At 38.9% G+C, this 17,764-nt stretch overlaps 1 protein-coding gene across 2 annotated transcripts in view; it reads right to left on the bottom strand.

The window, feature by feature from the left end:
* LOC126267435 (evolutionarily conserved signaling intermediate in Toll pathway, mitochondrial) overlaps nucleotides 1–17,764 on the bottom strand; it is a 104,510-nt gene that overhangs the window by 23,233 nt on the left and 63,513 nt on the right. For both annotated transcript variants that reach the window (XM_049972693.1, XM_049972692.1), the window contains 2 exons: nucleotides 16,181–16,407; nucleotides 401–611 (listed from right to left, as the gene is read on the bottom strand). In XM_049972693.1, coding sequence (XP_049828650.1) covers nucleotides 401–611; nucleotides 16,181–16,407 — 438 coding nt within the window. The remainder of the gene's footprint in view (nucleotides 1–400; nucleotides 612–16,180; nucleotides 16,408–17,764) is intronic.

Below are 17,764 nucleotides of genomic sequence, written 5' to 3'. Positions count from 1 at the left end.
TGTGGAAGGGGGCAAAGATGAAACAGAAGGCAATGTACAGAGATGGTGACTACAGTTAAATACAAGGTCCACTGAAAAACCACATCTAACTATGGTGATTTCACAGCAAGTACTGTATAAGGTGCTTACTAATGATGCATTGAGCACGATGTCACCTTAGCATGTGACCACACATTCTCAGCTATAATTCAGATGATACTAGGGACAACAGGAGTTAGTGCTGCATGAACGGAATTTTCGAATGTGGAATAAATGACAGCTTTCTTCTTCCTATGATGTTCAAGGTGAAAAGTGAGATTTTAATGCTCAAGTCTTTGACCTATGCCTTATTCGTATGCTTCTTTTACACACACACACACACACACACACACACACACACACACACCACAAATATACAAACCATCTGGATCTTCAGCTGCAACTTGTGGTTTTTGCACTGGTTTTCGCATGAGTATGAAGTAATTCACAGCAGCATCTCGTAGCCACACTCTGTAAGACCCTTTAACATAAACTGGTATGTTTTCAGGGTGTGTGTCTACAAGTTTCCTTTGATCTGGACTTTGGACACTCACAACCCATGTATCATCTACACTGTCAGCTAGCTCTGCTGTCTGCAACACAGTTAAGAAAAGTTTACATACAAAATGGTTTAATTATGTAGAAAGGCTAAAAAATAATATATCCTACTGCAAAATTAGTCTGGCTGTTTAAAGGAAATTTAGAATCATTTAAGTCGAAAATGGAGGTTCCACCTCTCTGAACTCCTAAATGTACCTTCTTCAGTGATTCAGTGAGGTAAGTAGGTAATGGTTGGGGGGGGGGAGGGGGGGGGGAAGAGGGGCAGTGATGAGGGGTGGGGGGCGAGGAACACACTAGGTTAAGAGTTGTCCATTTTCGCAGAACAAGGAAAAGTAAACATTAAAGAAAGTAAACCCCATACAGAAAAACTTGGCTGTACTCCAAGTTCATCATTCTCATGTTTCTAAACACAGTCATATGCTAAGTGATTTACTGGAACCATTGAATGACTCTTCCATGATTTTAATGAATGCAAGGTGAAATTTATACCTTTTACAACCTTATTCTCAACTTTGAAATGCATCGAAAAAATCTTCATTGTGACTTTTCATGCTTTCCCGATGGATCTGTTGTAAATACGCTTCTCGGGTTTGCCGCCGGATCGTATTGCGTAACTCGCACAATATTTCCATGATGCAACATCAGTCATACCTTGCAGCAGTGACACCAACTACCACCATCTGATGATGTCAAGCAGTTGCATCAATGAAATATTGTGCGATTTACACAATATGATCCAGCGGCAAACCCGAGAAGCGTATTTGCAAAATCTTCATTGTTACATGGATCATCATGTCTGATGGTAAAACAAATCAGACACAGTGATATGGGGCAGCTGCACATCACTACAATATCACCAAGCCGAACAGAACATAGCACTTAATTTTGATAAACGTACCCCTATACTGCAGACACGACATATGCTTTGCTTTAAATAAGTGACTTATTAACTCTTAAGATTTTGTAAACTCCATGAAGTATCACACATATTAAATCTGCATCATTTTCCTCTTAAATCATTTGCTATCTGTAATCTTGATCTGTTATATCAAGTTGTTCAATATCTTATTCTTCATCCAAATTCCTGCGGACAAGTGTACCTGTTCTATGCTGGATAAGCAATATCATAAGAAACCTATTGGAGACAGAAAATATTATAAGCAAGTGTACATCCGCATATGTACTCTGTAGGGCACTTTACAGTGCATGGTAGTGTGTACTTTGAACCACACTTGCATATTGAGTGGGAGAAGAACGGATGTTTGTGTACTTCTGTGTACACACACACACACACACACACACACACACACACACACACACAGGTTCCCATTTAAGTTCCCCATCTACATCTATCTACATCTACATGTTTGCTCCGCAAGCCACCCAATGGTGTGTGGCGGAGGGCACTTTATGTGCCACTGTCATTACATCCCTTTCCTGTTCCAGTCGCGTATGGTTCACAGGAAGAACGACTGCCGGAAAGCCTTCGTGCGCACTCGAATCTCTCTAATTTTACATTTGTGATCTCCTCGTAAGGTATAAGTAGGGGGAAGCAATATATTCGATACCTCATCCAGAAACGCACCCTCTCGAAACCTGGACAGCAAGCTACACTGCGATGCAGAACGCCTCTCTTGCAGAGTCTGCCACTTGAGTTTGCTGAACATCTCCGTAACGCTATCACGCTTACCAAACAACTCTGTGACGAAATGCACCGCTCTTCTTTGGATCTTCTCTATCTCCTCTGTCAACCTGACCTGGTACGGATCCCACACTGATGAGCAATATTCAAGTAAAGGTCGAACGAGTGTTTTGTAAGCCACCTCCTTTGTTGATGGACTACTTTTTCTAAGGACTCTCCCAATGAATCTCAACCTGGCACCCGCCTTACCAACAATTAATTTTATATGATCATTCCACTTCAAATCGTTCCGTACGCAAAGTCCCAGATATTTTACAGAAGTAACTGCTACCAGTATTTGTTCCGCTATCATATAATCATACAATAAAGGATCCTTCTTTCTATGTATTTGCAATACATTACATTTGTCTATGTTAAGGGTCAGTTGCCACTCCCTGCACCAAGTGCCTATCCGCTGCAGATCTTCCTGCATTTCGCTGCAATTTTCTAATGCTGCAACTTCTCTGTATACTACAGCATCATCCGCGAAAAGCCGCATGGAACTTCCAACACTATCTACCAGATCATTTATATATATATATATTGTGAAAAGCAATGGTCCCATAATACTCTCCTGTGGCACACCAGAGGTTACTTTAACGTCTGTAGACGTCTCTCCATTGAGAACAATATGCTGTGTTCTGTTTGCTAAAAAATCTTCAATCCAGCCACACAGCTGGTCTGATATTCCGTAGGCTCTTACTTTGTTTATCAGGTGACAGTGCGGAACTGTATCAAACACCTTTCGGATGTCAAGGAAAATGGCATCTATCTGGGAGCCTGTATCTAATATTTACTGGGTCTCACGAACAAATAAAGCGAGTTGCGTCTCTCACAATCGTTGTTTCCGGAATCTATGTTGATTCCTACAGAGTAGAATCGGGTTTCCAAAAACGACATGATACGTGAGCAAAAAACATGTTCTAAAATTCTACAACAGATCGATGTCAGAGATAAAGATCTATATTTTGCACATCTGCTCGACGACCGTTCTTGAAAACTGGGACTACCTGTGCTCTTTTCCAATCGTTTGGAACCTTCCGTTCCTCTAGAGACTTGCGGTACACGGCTGTTAGAAGGTGGACAAGTTCTTTTGTGTACTCTGTGTAGAATCTAATTGATATCCTGTCAGGTCCAGTGGACTTTTCTATGATAAGTGATTTCAGTTGCTTTTCTATTCTTTGGACACTTATTTCGATGTCAGCCATTTTTTCGTTTGTGCAAGGATTTAGTGAAGGAATTGAACTGCGGTCTTCATCTGTGAAACAGCTTTGGAAAAAGGTGTTTAGTATTTCAGCTTTACGCGTGTCATCCTTTGTTTCAATGCCATTATCATCCCCTCGTGTCTGGATATGCCGTTTCGATCCACTTACTGATTTAACGTAAGACCAGAACTTCCTAGGATTTTCTGTCAAATCAGTACATAGAATTTTACTTTTGACTTCACTGAACGCTTCACACATAGCCCTCCTTACACTAACTTTGACATCATTTAGCTTCTGTTTGTCTGAGAGGTTTTGGCTGTGTTTAAATTTGCAATGAAGCTCTCTTTGCTTTCGCAGTAAGTCCCAACTTTGTTGTTGAACCACGGTGGGTTATTCCCGTCCCTCAGTTTTACTCGGCACGTACTAGTCTATAACGCATTTTACGATTGCCTTGAACTTTTTCCATAAACACTCAACATTGTCAGTGTCTGAACAGAAATTTTCATTTTGATCTGTTAGGTAGTCTGAAATCTGCCTCCTATTACTCTTGCTAAACAGATAAACCTTCCTCCTTTTTTTTATATTCCTATTTGCTTCCATATTCAGGGATGCTGCAACGGCCTTATGATCACTGATTCCCTGTTCTGCGCTTACAGAGTCGAAAAGTTAATTGCTTCAAGTAATTTTCGGATAGTGCACTCAGTATAATGTCACTCGATGTTCTGTCCCCAAGTGTCTGTTACCTTTTCATGTGGACTGTACCAACCTGTTTCAGTCCTACAGTCTCTCTCTCTGTATTCATTCAATTTCTGCTATCTTGCTTACTTGATATAGACTCCCAATGCTGAGCCAATACTCTCTAACTGGTCAAATTAGCATCTCACAAAGAGAAAATTACAAATGGTACGATACAAAACCTTTTCAAAAACTATGACTGGTTTCAATTTTTCTTTTCCTCTCACCGACAGTGGTCACATGTTTAGTGCCACTCTAAAATCAGATTTTAAATGAATCTTTAAACAGTATACTAATTTAGATGTAAATAAGATAATTGTACAATTTGAGTATTAAATGTTATGAGGGTTCAATGTGGCTGCACTTTGTTACGTGATGGTATCTTAATTTTCGACATGCATATCAAACCATACTGCAATAGCTATTAGTAATTACTGTCACAAGCCTTTTATCCTTTCTTCATCATAGTTTTCTCAATAAAGATTAATTTATATGATAAGCTGCCTTCCTCTAGCCACTGCACAAAATCTGCATGAAAGTCACAACCTAAAAAAATTTTAGGGCTTCTGATGAAAGTTTACACACACTCTTTAAGGTACTGTATGTCTTTCTTTGGTGTAATTGTGTTCTGTACTCTCAAAGATATTTACGAATAATGTACAGGGTGATTATAAATAAAGTTTAACTTTCCGACCCCTGTAGAAATAACACCATTGGTCAGAATGACATCAAATTGCAACGGAATATTGTCAGAAAAGGGGGAAACTTATGGCAGAAGAAAAATAAATAGTTACAAAATGTAGCAATGGATGGCACTGCAAAAAGCATAATTTAATAATGGTCAATTACAAATGAGAAATGAATCATACAACAATGCCCAAGGTGTATGTTTGACGTCAAACTGTCCTACTCAGTGTGCATGGGCGTACAGGTGTGATATGGTTAGTTACATAAGCCCATCCACCACGGCAAGGCCATATCACATCGGATAGGAAAAATCGGTTCTTAATTGTCCCGAGACCAAAAAGTGCATAAGTAGTATCAATCACATCGGCTTTTAATTGTCCTTAGGCCAAAAACTGCATAAAAAGCATCAATCAAATTCAAATTGGATAACTAATTTCCATATCACTGGCGCAAAACATATTAAATATGCTGCCCACCATTTTCTACACAACTGATCGAAGTGTTTCCAGGGTCACATTCAGAATGTGTTGCGCAATGCGTGCCTTCAGTGCAGCTAAGTCTGCAATCGGAACACTGAGCACAACATCTTTCAGACAGCGCCACAGCCAGAAGTCATACGGCACATCAGCAGCTGCTTAACTGGATTTGCAATGTGCAGAGGTGCACCATCTTGTATTAAAATGATCCCATCCACACATCCATGTTGTTGGAGAGCTGGAATGACTTCATTGTGTAGAAGACACTCACAGTGCTTACCAGTGATGGTAAAAGTAACAGAACTGGAAGCAACTGTCTCTTCGGAAAAAAATTGGCCCTATGATAAATGATGCCGTAAACCTGCACCACACAGTGACCTTTCCTGGATGAAGTGGTACTGGTTGATTTGTGTGTGGATTTTCCACAGCCCATATTTGACAATTCTGTATATTGACATATCCTGTCAGATGGAAGTGGGCTTCGTCTGTCCACAAAATCTTCCACGATCAATCATTGTCCTCTTCCATGGGAGCAAGAAATTCTAAAGCAAAGTCCTCTCTTGCTGGCAGGTCAACAGGAAGCAACTCGTGCACAAAAGTAATTTTGAATGGATAGCAAAGAAGGATGTTTTGTAGGAGCTTACACACCGTGCTCATGGGTATGTCCAATGATCAGGCAATTCTCCATGCACCACACATTTGTATACCACCACGCGTCTCCTCCAGTATTGCTGTGGCCACCGCTTCAATTCATTTCCTTCCTCTACCAGGTTGCACACCAAAAGAATCAGTCTTTTCAAATTTCCGAATCACTTTCTCCAGACCCATGGCAGTCATTGGACCAACGCCTTTTTTCAAACCCTTCAGTGTCTGGAACTTCTGCAAAGTGATGTGGTGCACAGTCATCATTCTTGCAACACAGCTTTACAAGCAGAGCTAACATCACAGACGCAAAAGGAGGAAAAGCAGTGTACCCGGCGTGTTTATACCAACTTAAGTGGGTCGTGTGAATGACAGGTGTTTTCATTTATGTATTCTGACGTATAGAGTGCCATCTATTGATCAATTTTCACACTATTTTTTTTCCTTCTGCCACATGATTTCCCTCCTCCTCCGATAATATTCCACTGTAATTTGACGTCATTCTGACGACTGGTGTTATTCCTACAGCATTTTGAAAGTTTAATTGTAATTCTAATCACCCTGTCTAGCATTCCATTAGCACTGATGTTTCAAACAAGTAGCAACAGTTGTAAGAGAATCAAACGCCTACAACTGCCCTTTTATAATCTTGTAGCTATATTGTGTAGCTTATATTGTGTAGCTACCACTTCTGGTGCTTTAATATGCCATCTTCAGGTCTTAGTTGATGCTGAAGGGGTTATTACAGTTCATATACATGCTGCATCAGTGGGTTTATGCAGATTATCTGTACCTGTGATGTGAGCATTCCAGCCGAACTGCCAACTGACTGGATTAACACTCAAAGAGTGCCACCATCACAGTTACAGATAGTCTGCATAAACTAGTTATGTTGGCCACTGACGCAGTGTATTTATGGATTGTGATAACCCCTTCATCATCAACTAAGCCCTGAAGATGGTGCACTGAAACACTGGAACTGGTAGCTATATAATAAATAAGAAGGACAGCTGTAAGCGTTTCATTTTCTTACAACAGTGTGTGGTTGTAGTCCCAAAGACCTCCAGTCAAAAGGGCAGAGATACAAAAAGTTGAGAAAGGGTCAATACAAATTAACACAGAACTTATTTTTGTACTTTTAGAATTTGTTTTGAACTATTACTTAAGCATTCATTCTAAGTTGCCTTCCAGTTAGATTTGAAAGTAACTGGTAGCCTCTTAACAAGGAATAAGACAAATTAATCATGATTCTTCGATCACTGAATCAATGCAAGAATCAGTAGAGGACAATAAAATAACAGAAAAAACCAGCACAGGAAAAATAACAGAAATGTCGTTTATCAGCAGTATCATCAATAAAAATAATTTACTACAAAACTAAGCAGAAATATTTACAGATACTACAGATCACCAGAGTGAAGCAAAATGAGGGAAGTCCCTTATTCCACAATCCAGTTATTTAGGGGGAACAACTGCTAGCTTTCCTTTTAGTAAGAGCTCAGATTTATAATCTGCAGGGAAAATAAAACACAGATTAGCTTTTTATACAGTCTGCAAGATTAAGATTATTTCATCAATGTTTTTCTCCTCTTTGCAAACACACCAGCTTCTTCTTTTGCTGCGACTTTCATTTCCATTATTTCTACTTTCTTCTACACTTTATTTTGCTTCATAACATTTTAGTCTCTATTGAATGTCCTGGGATAACTAAGCATCTGTCATCCCAGGGGAAACAGAGCTAATGTTTCAGGTAGTCATTTCAGAATTTTCTTCTTTTTGTAATACTCCTTTCAATATATTATATCTCTATTGGTTGTGATCGTATTGATCATATCAAAATATATGACCATGGGTAATAAGCACAGTTCTCGGTACATTATAAGAAGCAAGCAACTTGTCAGCATTATCTACACCATCTTTCATCTGTTTTAAAATGTGATAAATGCTTCTATTTATCTTCTATGCCAGCATCTTTTAACTAACACCATGCATGTTTAATGCCAAGATATGCACTTCCTCTGTGCAGGAAAACAGATGTTCCTGCACTACGATACCAATGTACAGCCAGTTTTCAAATTGAAAAGTGAAATGTTGACATGTTTTCCTTTACTAGTCAACCAGTTACCTGTAGTTATATAGTGAACTGATTGACAGTACCAGGTTCACAGGGTCTCATAATAGTGGCGGTGTCCTTCAAAGTATCTTCCTTTTCATTGTTATCTTCTTCAAGCAGCATGTTTTGATTTCTTCAAACTGTTCTGGATCAAGGATATTACATATGTTACTGCTGCCTGCCATGATCAACCATACCTCACCTAAAATATGATAAGGTCTCTAAAATAATGCAGCCACGTGCAGTGTATCAGCTTGCAATTCATATGTAAAAGTATTCAAACTATTTAAAGAGAAAATAAATGCATGTTACATGCTAAACTATTGCTGTATTACCTCCTGTGTGATGTAATTAAAAGTAAATGTACTACTGAAAAGAAATGAGAATGGATGTTGTCTAACAAAATGAACAATTAGTAGACATCTAGCTGACAGAGCAGTCATCCTGAAACCAGCTTGTAACAAAACAAAGTGGGAGACAAGGAGCTGCTACAGTGAAGGTGCCATCACTGTCAACTGTCAAAAATAACGGACAGAGAATGCCAACTTGCATTGGTGTGAACAGCTGTACCAGATTGAGGGTTAAAAATAATCTCGCAATAAGCTGTCAACAACACAATCAATGGTTCAAAGAAGCTCTGATCTTGTAAAAAAAGTACTTAACTATCACCTACTAATATAAGGCAAAAGTCAACTGTCATTGTTGTGGTCTTCAGTCCAGAGACTGTATAGGATAGAGTAGCATGGAGAGCTGCATCAAACCAAACTACTACATCTCCAAGTAACTGCTGCAACTTCCATCCTTCTGAATCTACTCTGTGTATTCATCTCTTGGCCTCCCTCTAAAATTTTTATGCTCCACGTTGCCCTCCAGTACTAAATAGTTGAACCCTTGATGCCTCAGAACGTGTCCTACCAACCGATCCCTTCTTCTAGTCCAGTTGTGCCACAAACGTCTCTTCTCCTCAATACTACTCAATACTTCCTCATTAGTTATGTGATCTACCCATCTCATCTTCAGCAGTCTTATGTTGCACGACACTTCGAAAGCTTCTATTCTTTTGTTGTCTAAACTATATATTGTCCATGTTTCACTTCCATAAATGGCTACACTCCATACAAATACTTCCAGAAACGACTTTCTGACACTTAAATCTATACTCAATGTTAACAAATTTCTCTTCTTCAGAAACACTTTCCTTGCCATTGCCAGTCTACATTTTATATCCTCTCTACTTCAACCATCATCAGTTATCTTGCTCCCCAAATAGCGAAACTCCTTTACTACTTCAAATGTCTCATTTCCTAATCTAATTCCCTCAGCATCACCAGAGTTAATTCGACTACATTCCATTATCCTCGTTTTGCTTTTGTTTATGTTCATCATATATATACTCCTCTCAAGACACTGTCCATTCCGTTCAACTGCTCTTCCAAGTCCTTTGCTGTCTCTGACAGAATTACAATGTCATCAGCGAACCTCAAAGTTTTTATTTCTTCTCCATGGATTTTAATACCTACTCCAAATTTTTCTTTTGTTTCGTTTACTGCTTGGTCAATATACAGATTGAATAAAATCGGGGATAGGCTACAACCCTGTCTCACTCCCTTTCCAACCACTGCTTCCCTTTCATGTCCCTCGACTATTATAACTGCCATGTGGTTTCTGTACAAATTGTAAATAGCCTTTACTCCCTGTATTTTAACCCTGCCACCTTTAGAATTTGAAAGAGAGTATTCCAGTCAAGATTGTCAAAAGCTTTCTCTAAATCTACAAATGCTAGAAACGTAGGTTTGCCTTTCCTTAATCTAGCTTCCAAGGTAAGTCGTATGGTCAGCATTGCCTCACGTGTTCCAATATTTCTACGGAATCCAAACTGATCTTCCCCGAGGTCTGCTACTACTAGTTTTTCCATTCGTCTGTAAAGAATTCGCGTTAGTATTTTGCAGCCGTGACTTATTAAAATGATAGTTCGGTAATTCTCACATCTGTCAACACCTGCTTTCTTTGGGATTGGCATTATTATATTCTTCTTGAAGTCTGAGGGTATTTTGCCTGTCTCATACATCTTCCTCACCAGGTGGTGGAGTTTTGTCAGGACTGGCTCTCCCAAGGCCGTCAGTAGTTCTAATGGAATGTTGTCTACTCCCGGGGCCTTTTTTCAACTCAGGTCTTTCAGTGCTCTGTCAAACTCTTCACGCAGTATTGTCTCTCCCATTTTGTCTTCATCTACATTCTCTTCCATTTCCAGAATATTGTACTCAAGTACGTCGCCCTTGTATAGACCCTCTATATACTCCTTCCACCTTTCTGCTTTCCCTTCTTTCCTTAGAACTGGGTTTCCATCTGAGCTCTTGATATTCACACAAGTGGTTCTCTTTTCTCCAAAGGTCTCTTTAATTTTCCTGTAGGCAGTATCTATCTTACCCCTAGTGAGATAAGCCTCTACATCCTTACATTTGTCCTCCAGCCTTCCCTGCTTAGCCATTTTGCACTTCCTGTCTATCTCATTTTTGATATGTTTGTATTCCTTTTTGCCTGCTTCATTTACTGCATTTTTATATTTTCTCCTTTCATCAATTAAATTCAATATTTCTTCTGTCACCCAAGGATTTCTACTAGCCCTCGTCTTTTTACCTACTTGATCCTCTGCTGCCTTCACTACTTCCTCCCTCAGAGCTACCCAATCTTTTTCTACTGTATTTCTTTCCCCCATTTCTGTCAATTGTTCCCTTATGCTCCCCCTGATACTCTGTACAACCTCTGGTTCTTTCATTTTATCCAGGTCCCATCTCCTTAATTTCCCACCTTTTTGCAGTTTCTTCAGTTTTAATCTACAGGTCATAACCAATAGATTGTGGTCAGAGTCCACATCTGCCCCTGGAAATGTCTTAAAATTTAAAACCTGGTTCCTAAATCACTGTGTTACCATTATATAATATATCTGAAACCTTCTAGTATCTCCAGGGTTCTTCCACGTATACAACCTTCTCTCATGATTCTTGAACCAAGTGTTAGCTATGATTAAGTTATGCTCTGTGCAAAATTCTACCAGGCGGCATCCTCTTTCATTTCTTAGCCCCAATCCATATTCACCTGCTACATTTCCTTCTCTCCTTTTTCCTACTCTCTAATTCCAGTCACCCATGACTATTAAATTTTCGTCGCCCTTCACTACCTGTATTTCTTTTATCTCATCATACATTTCATCTATTTTTTTATTATCTGCAGAGCTAGTTGGAATATAAACTTGTACTACTGTAGTAGGTGTAGGCTTCATGTCTATCTTGGCACAATAATGCATTGACTATGCTGTTTGTAGTAGCTTACCCGTGGTCCTATTTTCCTATTCATTATTAAACCTATTCCTGCATTACCCCTATTTGATTTTGTGTTTATAACCCTGTAGTCACCTGACCAGAAGTCTTGTTCCTCCTGCCACTGAACTTCACTAATTCCCACTAAATCTAACTTTAACCTATCCATTTCCCTTTTTAAATTTTCTAACCTACCTGCCCGATTAAGGGATCTGACATTCCACGCTCCGATCCGAAGAACACCAGTTTTCTTTCTCCTGATGATGCCGTCCTCTTGTGTAGTCCCCACCCGGAGATCTGAATGGGTAACTATTTTACCTCCGGAATATTTTACCAAAGACGACACCATCATCATTTAACCATACAGTAAAGCTGCATGCCCTTGGGAAAAATTACGGCTGTAGTTTCCCCTTGCTTTCAGCCGTTCACAGTACCAACACAGCAAGGCCGTTTTGGTCAGTGTCACAACGCCACATCAGTCAATCATCCAGGCTGTTGCCCCTCCAACTACTGAAAAGGCTGCAGCCCCTCTTCAGGAACCACACATTTGTCTGGCCTCTCAACAGATACCCCTCCGTTGTGGTTGCACCTACGGTACGGCCGTCTGTATCACTGAGGCATGCAAGCCTCCCCACCAACGGCAAGGTCTATGGTTCCAGGGGGGGGGGGGATCTGAAACTATGTAAGCATGTTAATAGTACAAGGGACAGTGTTCATAGTAAAATAAGTAATTGTGATTACAGTGCAAAGATGTTTTTTGCATCAATTAATTGATTGTAAACTTACAAAAATGATATTAACACACTTTCCTTGTGGCACAGGGCGACTTTTGGCACCACAAACAAATTCAAATAGCCTGGGGGTCAATGGCCTTAAGTCCTTAATAGCACTCAATGGGAATTTATATATTTCCCACAAGGATATTGTTCCAAGTGTGTGTGACACCAAAGAAGTGTAGTGGAACCTTCATTCTTTTCCAGTCCCAGCTGTAATAGTTTAATAATACTTAAAAGAGATTCATCTATTTATCTAGTTTCAGAAGACTGTATCCGCTAACTGTTTTTTTTTTTTTTTTTTTGTCAATTTACACATACATTACATTTTATTTATGTTGAAGGTTAACTGTCAGTATTTTCACGAAGAGATGTTGCTATGCAAGTGTACCTGCATTTCATAATTATTTTCTAATAAAGTGACTTCCCTTCATACCAGAGCATTATCTATGAGTATGCCCAAGAAAGCTAAAATCATTGTCTGCCATTTTGTTTGAATGTATCTTTAATAATGACAGTCCCATCACATTTCTTTGCGGGGCGCTGGATGTCACTTTAAATTATGATGATGTCTTCACATTATAAATAACTTATGGGTTCTTTCAGTTGGAAATCTTCGGTCCAATTCCATCTGTCTCACAAGGGGAAGGCCTCAAACACGGCCAACCGATTCGGCTCAAATTTGGCAGGTTGCTTGTGTACAACTTAAAACGAAGGAATCTGAGATATATTGGGTCAACACCCCTGCGTTTTTGAGAAAATCACTCCTAAAGGTTACGACGAGCAATCGACTCAAAATTGGCGGGATCAATAGATAATTTTAAATAGAGTATTTTTTCATCATCAGGTATGGGTCCGTAAACACATACTTTTCCAGAAATCGAGATAAGAAACTTTTGCAACTGCCGTTCTGTAACCACATGGTAAATACTTCTCGTAGACATAACCAATATCACTGGTACGGTAGCTCAGCATGTTTGGTCAGAGGGTTAGTTGCCCTCTGCAATAAAAAAACTGAGTTAATTTGTCAACGACGAGCTCAAACGGATGTCTTACGACGTCCGCCCCGAGCAGATGCAACGAACGAAAGTAAAAAATGAGATTAAAAAAAAAGATAGCTCAACGGTCAACGTAAGTGGTTGGGAATTGGAGAAACCGCGCTCGAATCTCTAAGAAAGCTAGCAGATGTTCTTCTTTTCATTTGTATTTTTCCGTATCTCATTGATTGCGATAGGAGGGTTAATAAGGTAAGTAAATCAATAAGGAATGATGATAATAAGGTAGGCAAAATAAATTTCTCAAATCTCTTGAGATAGTCAACAACTAAAATGTTACTCCAGGTCATTTTACAATGGCTCTTCCAGTCACTGTTACGTGTCCTCACTTTTCTTCGAACAGCTAGATGGATGGGACTTGTCATATAAACATTCGAAACAAACTCACAGCACCAAGAACATGTAATGAATGCAATCTTTCGACAGCTACACTGCTTCCGAAGAGTTGGCGAAAAGCGTTTACCATGTGGGTACAGAATCGGCAGTTGTAAAAGTTTCTTTCCTTGATTTCTGGAAAAGTTTGTGTTTGCGGACCCCATACCTGATATTGAAAAATGCTCTATTTACAATTATCTATCGATCCCTCCAATTTTGTGTCGATTGGTCATCATCATAACCTTTAGGAGTGATTTTCTCAAAAATGCAGGGGTGTTGACCCAAAATATCTTAGTGTCCTTTGTTTTAAGTTGCACACAAGCGACCTGCCAAATTTGAGCCGAATCGGTTGGCCGTGTCTGAGGCCTTCCCCTTGTCAGATATTTTGTAAGCAAATATTTTGTATACTATATGTGGAAGTGTGCTGAAAGCAGTCTAGAATTCAAAAAGCACTGCCCAACTGTGGGCTCTGCTGTCTGCAACCCTATGAATGAACATCATTCATCGGTATCCAAAGAATCTGTGTGTGTTTCCACTGGTCTCCAAAAAAATTCATATCATCACAAAATGAGTTTCATGATTTTACAACAAACTCATGTTCCAGTGACCTACAAAATAGATGACTGCTAGAAGAGGTGTCAGTTCTACACTCCAACATTGAACTGAAGGGTATGCCGCCTGATTCAGTAGTTTTTCCTCTACATTCTTCTTCTTCTTCTTCTTCTTCTTCTTCATTTCTCTTTTCATTTATTCCAATGTTGACATATTTCTATTAAGTTTTGCATCCATGATATTGACAAAAGTAATAACTGTGCTGCAATCTTCATAATTATAGAAATATCAGATAATTTTTGCGTTTAAGCCGTCATTTTATCAGCTTGCATTGTGGTAGCATTATGCTCAATGACATTCTGGACACAAACCTTTGATCCATTTAATGACTATGTACGACAACTCATCAAGTAAGATCTTCCTTCAAAAACACTGGGCAATTCTCACACATCTGTCCCTACACTTGTTTTGACTTTGTTCGGCTCTCATTTCTCATCAAGGATTCAATTTCATACAAATCTTTCTTTATTTTTAGTAGTAATTTTCTATTATTGTTACTGAACAATGGTAGGTCATTTCCATCTCATACTATCTTACCACAGCACAAATATGTCTAGCATGCGGCGTGCAATATTTCTGAATTTGTGCCACAGATTGTTCACATTCTCATTCCCTTCTTAAGTAGAAATATTTCTACCTTCAACTTTCTGTTCTACCCACTAGTAATCAATGATGTTCAATAGCTTTGTGGTTACCAGTTGTTACCTCTACACTTACAGAATGAAAAAGTTGGGATGTGTTTGTTGCCAGCAGATCTCTTTCCATCATTAACAGGCCACCTAACCAAATGTTGAAGTTTATTTTCAGAAACCGTATTTCATTATAAGCTCACATGAATGTGTGCCCCACCCTCCTTCCCTCAAAATATGTGCATCTCCCAGTCTATAGACTGAACAATGAAATCTCTTCCAACTCCTTAGGCTTCTCTGCATCATCCCACAACTTTATGTCAAATGCGTGGGCAGTAGATTAATATTTTTGACCACTTCTGGCATTTATGTTCAATAAGATTATCTTACACTTTGCAGAGTTATTGAGTTCTTCAAGGCCACACATCCTTCCCCATCCACCCACCACTGACAGACACGACACAACATGACAAATAGATAAGACATTTCATCTCTAAAGTGAGGTAGTTATTATACACCTCTACTGGATCGTGGTGCACTGCAACAGTTGCAAATGATATTATACATTATCCAGAAACTACCTGAAGTGTATCCCACAGTCACAAAGCACCACGAACTTCCATGGCAAATGGCAGCAGAAAACACACCAGAGTGTTTAAAAGCAGAGCCAGCAGCTCAGCAGTTTGCCTGCATTTATGAAGCTGCTGGCCCTTAGTGATTTTCCTACCCTGATCAGCTGATTCAGTGTCCACTATGAAGCATGACTGAGAATACCTATATAGATTCATGCAGTTCATGTAGCCTCATGAAACAATCTTCAAAACTCCAAACAAGTGTTTATAGGATGTGATGGACCAGATGCAACTAAAACTAAATACAAATAACAATGAGCTCTCAGCAAGTATTGAAACAGTGTGGCTCCAGATGACATAAAACAAAAAGAAATCAGAGCCTTTGTATGAGGTTGTGGATGGGGGAGGGATGGAAAACACTCATGCTGATAAAACAGTGCTGCTATATTTTACATTGTACATTTTTTCTTATTTGTCTACCTCCCCACCTGTTATAGAAATTCTTCAATGCTGTTTGTTTCTACTATTTGTTGTGACAGACAGGCTTGCTTTCTTCTCCCACATCCATCACATTATCTTCCACCATTACAGTAGTTGTTAGCAACAGTTTATAATAAATCACTAAAGTTACAAACACAGGAAATTCCACTACAAACGAGAGTGCTTCTGTGTCTAATGTTTACAAGTATCATGACTAATAAAGATAGTATCATTACTGTACGCATGTACCTGATAAACCACCACCTTTGACTGCAAGTCGACACTGCTTATTCTTTTCATAGCTAATTTGGCAAGTTCCAAATTATCATTTGGTACAGGGTTTGGTAGTGGCCACGGAGATAAGTTTTTAAATTTTGGCATCCAGTACATCATTCTCCAGTATTTACGTACTGGATGTCCTCTCCTACCAAAAATATTTATTAGAATTGTTTCTAACTCTGCATCTGGCATAACTCCTGCAAGCAAAATACATCACAACTGAGGCACTAAACAATCATCAGTTACCATCTGTCATTACAATTAATTACATTGGAATGAGCTGTTGAGAAAAGTAATGATATTACCACGTAAACTACTTTATGGTCATCTTTGACTGCTAAATTCTTTATTTGAACAACCCACTATAGCAATATCATACACATGGCCAATATCAAGTCGACATAACTGTGCTTTATGTCAAAACCTAAAAATTATCTGACATATATGCATGTCATCACATTTGTGCCTACCTAGCTTGCAATAGTGGGTTGTTCGAGTAAATAATTTTACTCAGAGGTGAGCACAACATTGTTAATAATAATAATAATAATAATAATAATAAGTACACTACACATACATTGATTACCGAAAAGCTTTTGATAGTGTACCCCACTCATGGTTACTACAAATATTGGAAATATACAAAGTAGATCCTAAATTGATACAGTTCCTAAACATAGTAATGAAAAATTGGAAAACCACACTTAATATCCAAACAAATTCAAATAATGGGTCATTCCATGGTGACTAACATAACATTTTTTAGTGACAGACATTTTAACCCCTCCCTTTTGGCAACAATGATTACTTTTTCACAACCTTTATACTACACATGATAGGTAGACTTCCAGTCTTCTTTGAGAGTTTCACAAATGGCCTACAAATACAATAGCCTATTTATAGATAAAATTTAAAAAAGTGTGACAAACGTAGCATTCGTGTGACACTTTAAAAACCAACTGATGTTGTCACAGCTTTTGTCAAGTGCCAATGCTGTTTAGCTTCACCCTTAATATATGACTTTGACCTCTGTACTCTACCTTACTTCTTACCAGCTGCTTATTGCTGTGTGGCTAATTATTAGGTGGAGGCAGGAAGATTTTATCAGTAAGGTGCTGTGACAAACGTAACGTGACAAATGTAACACAATGGCCATAACTATTAGCTTTATTTCAAAATAAGCTACAGCCTTATGATTGAATCACATGTGTAAATACAAAGCATACAGCATTGGATAAATCTCACATAGCCTCACTGAACTTGAAATGACCACGATGATTCAGGTGGGCATGGTGGTGATTGCAGTTTCTTCAGAATGTCAGTCTTGTGATAAATAATTTGATACTTTTTGTCAGGCCATTTATATGTAGATGTGCCATCAGGAATCATTACAGACACACTTGAAAAGAATTAGAATCCTCAGGATTCACTCCAACGACTTCTCCAGGACACCTCTGATTATCATACTGAACAATGCACCAGTCATGTACAGATAGTTCCATAGAATCAGAGTTACCAAATGTTAGGACATTACTAAAGTCTTCACTACTTTCT

Source organism: Schistocerca gregaria, chromosome 4 (genome assembly GCF_023897955.1).
Source record: "Schistocerca gregaria isolate iqSchGreg1 chromosome 4, iqSchGreg1.2, whole genome shotgun sequence".
In the NCBI taxonomy this organism is placed as follows: domain Eukaryota; kingdom Metazoa; phylum Arthropoda; class Insecta; order Orthoptera; family Acrididae; genus Schistocerca; species Schistocerca gregaria.
The sequence above is the reverse complement of the archived record's forward strand: the minus strand, read 5'-3'. Positions and strand labels throughout refer to the sequence as shown.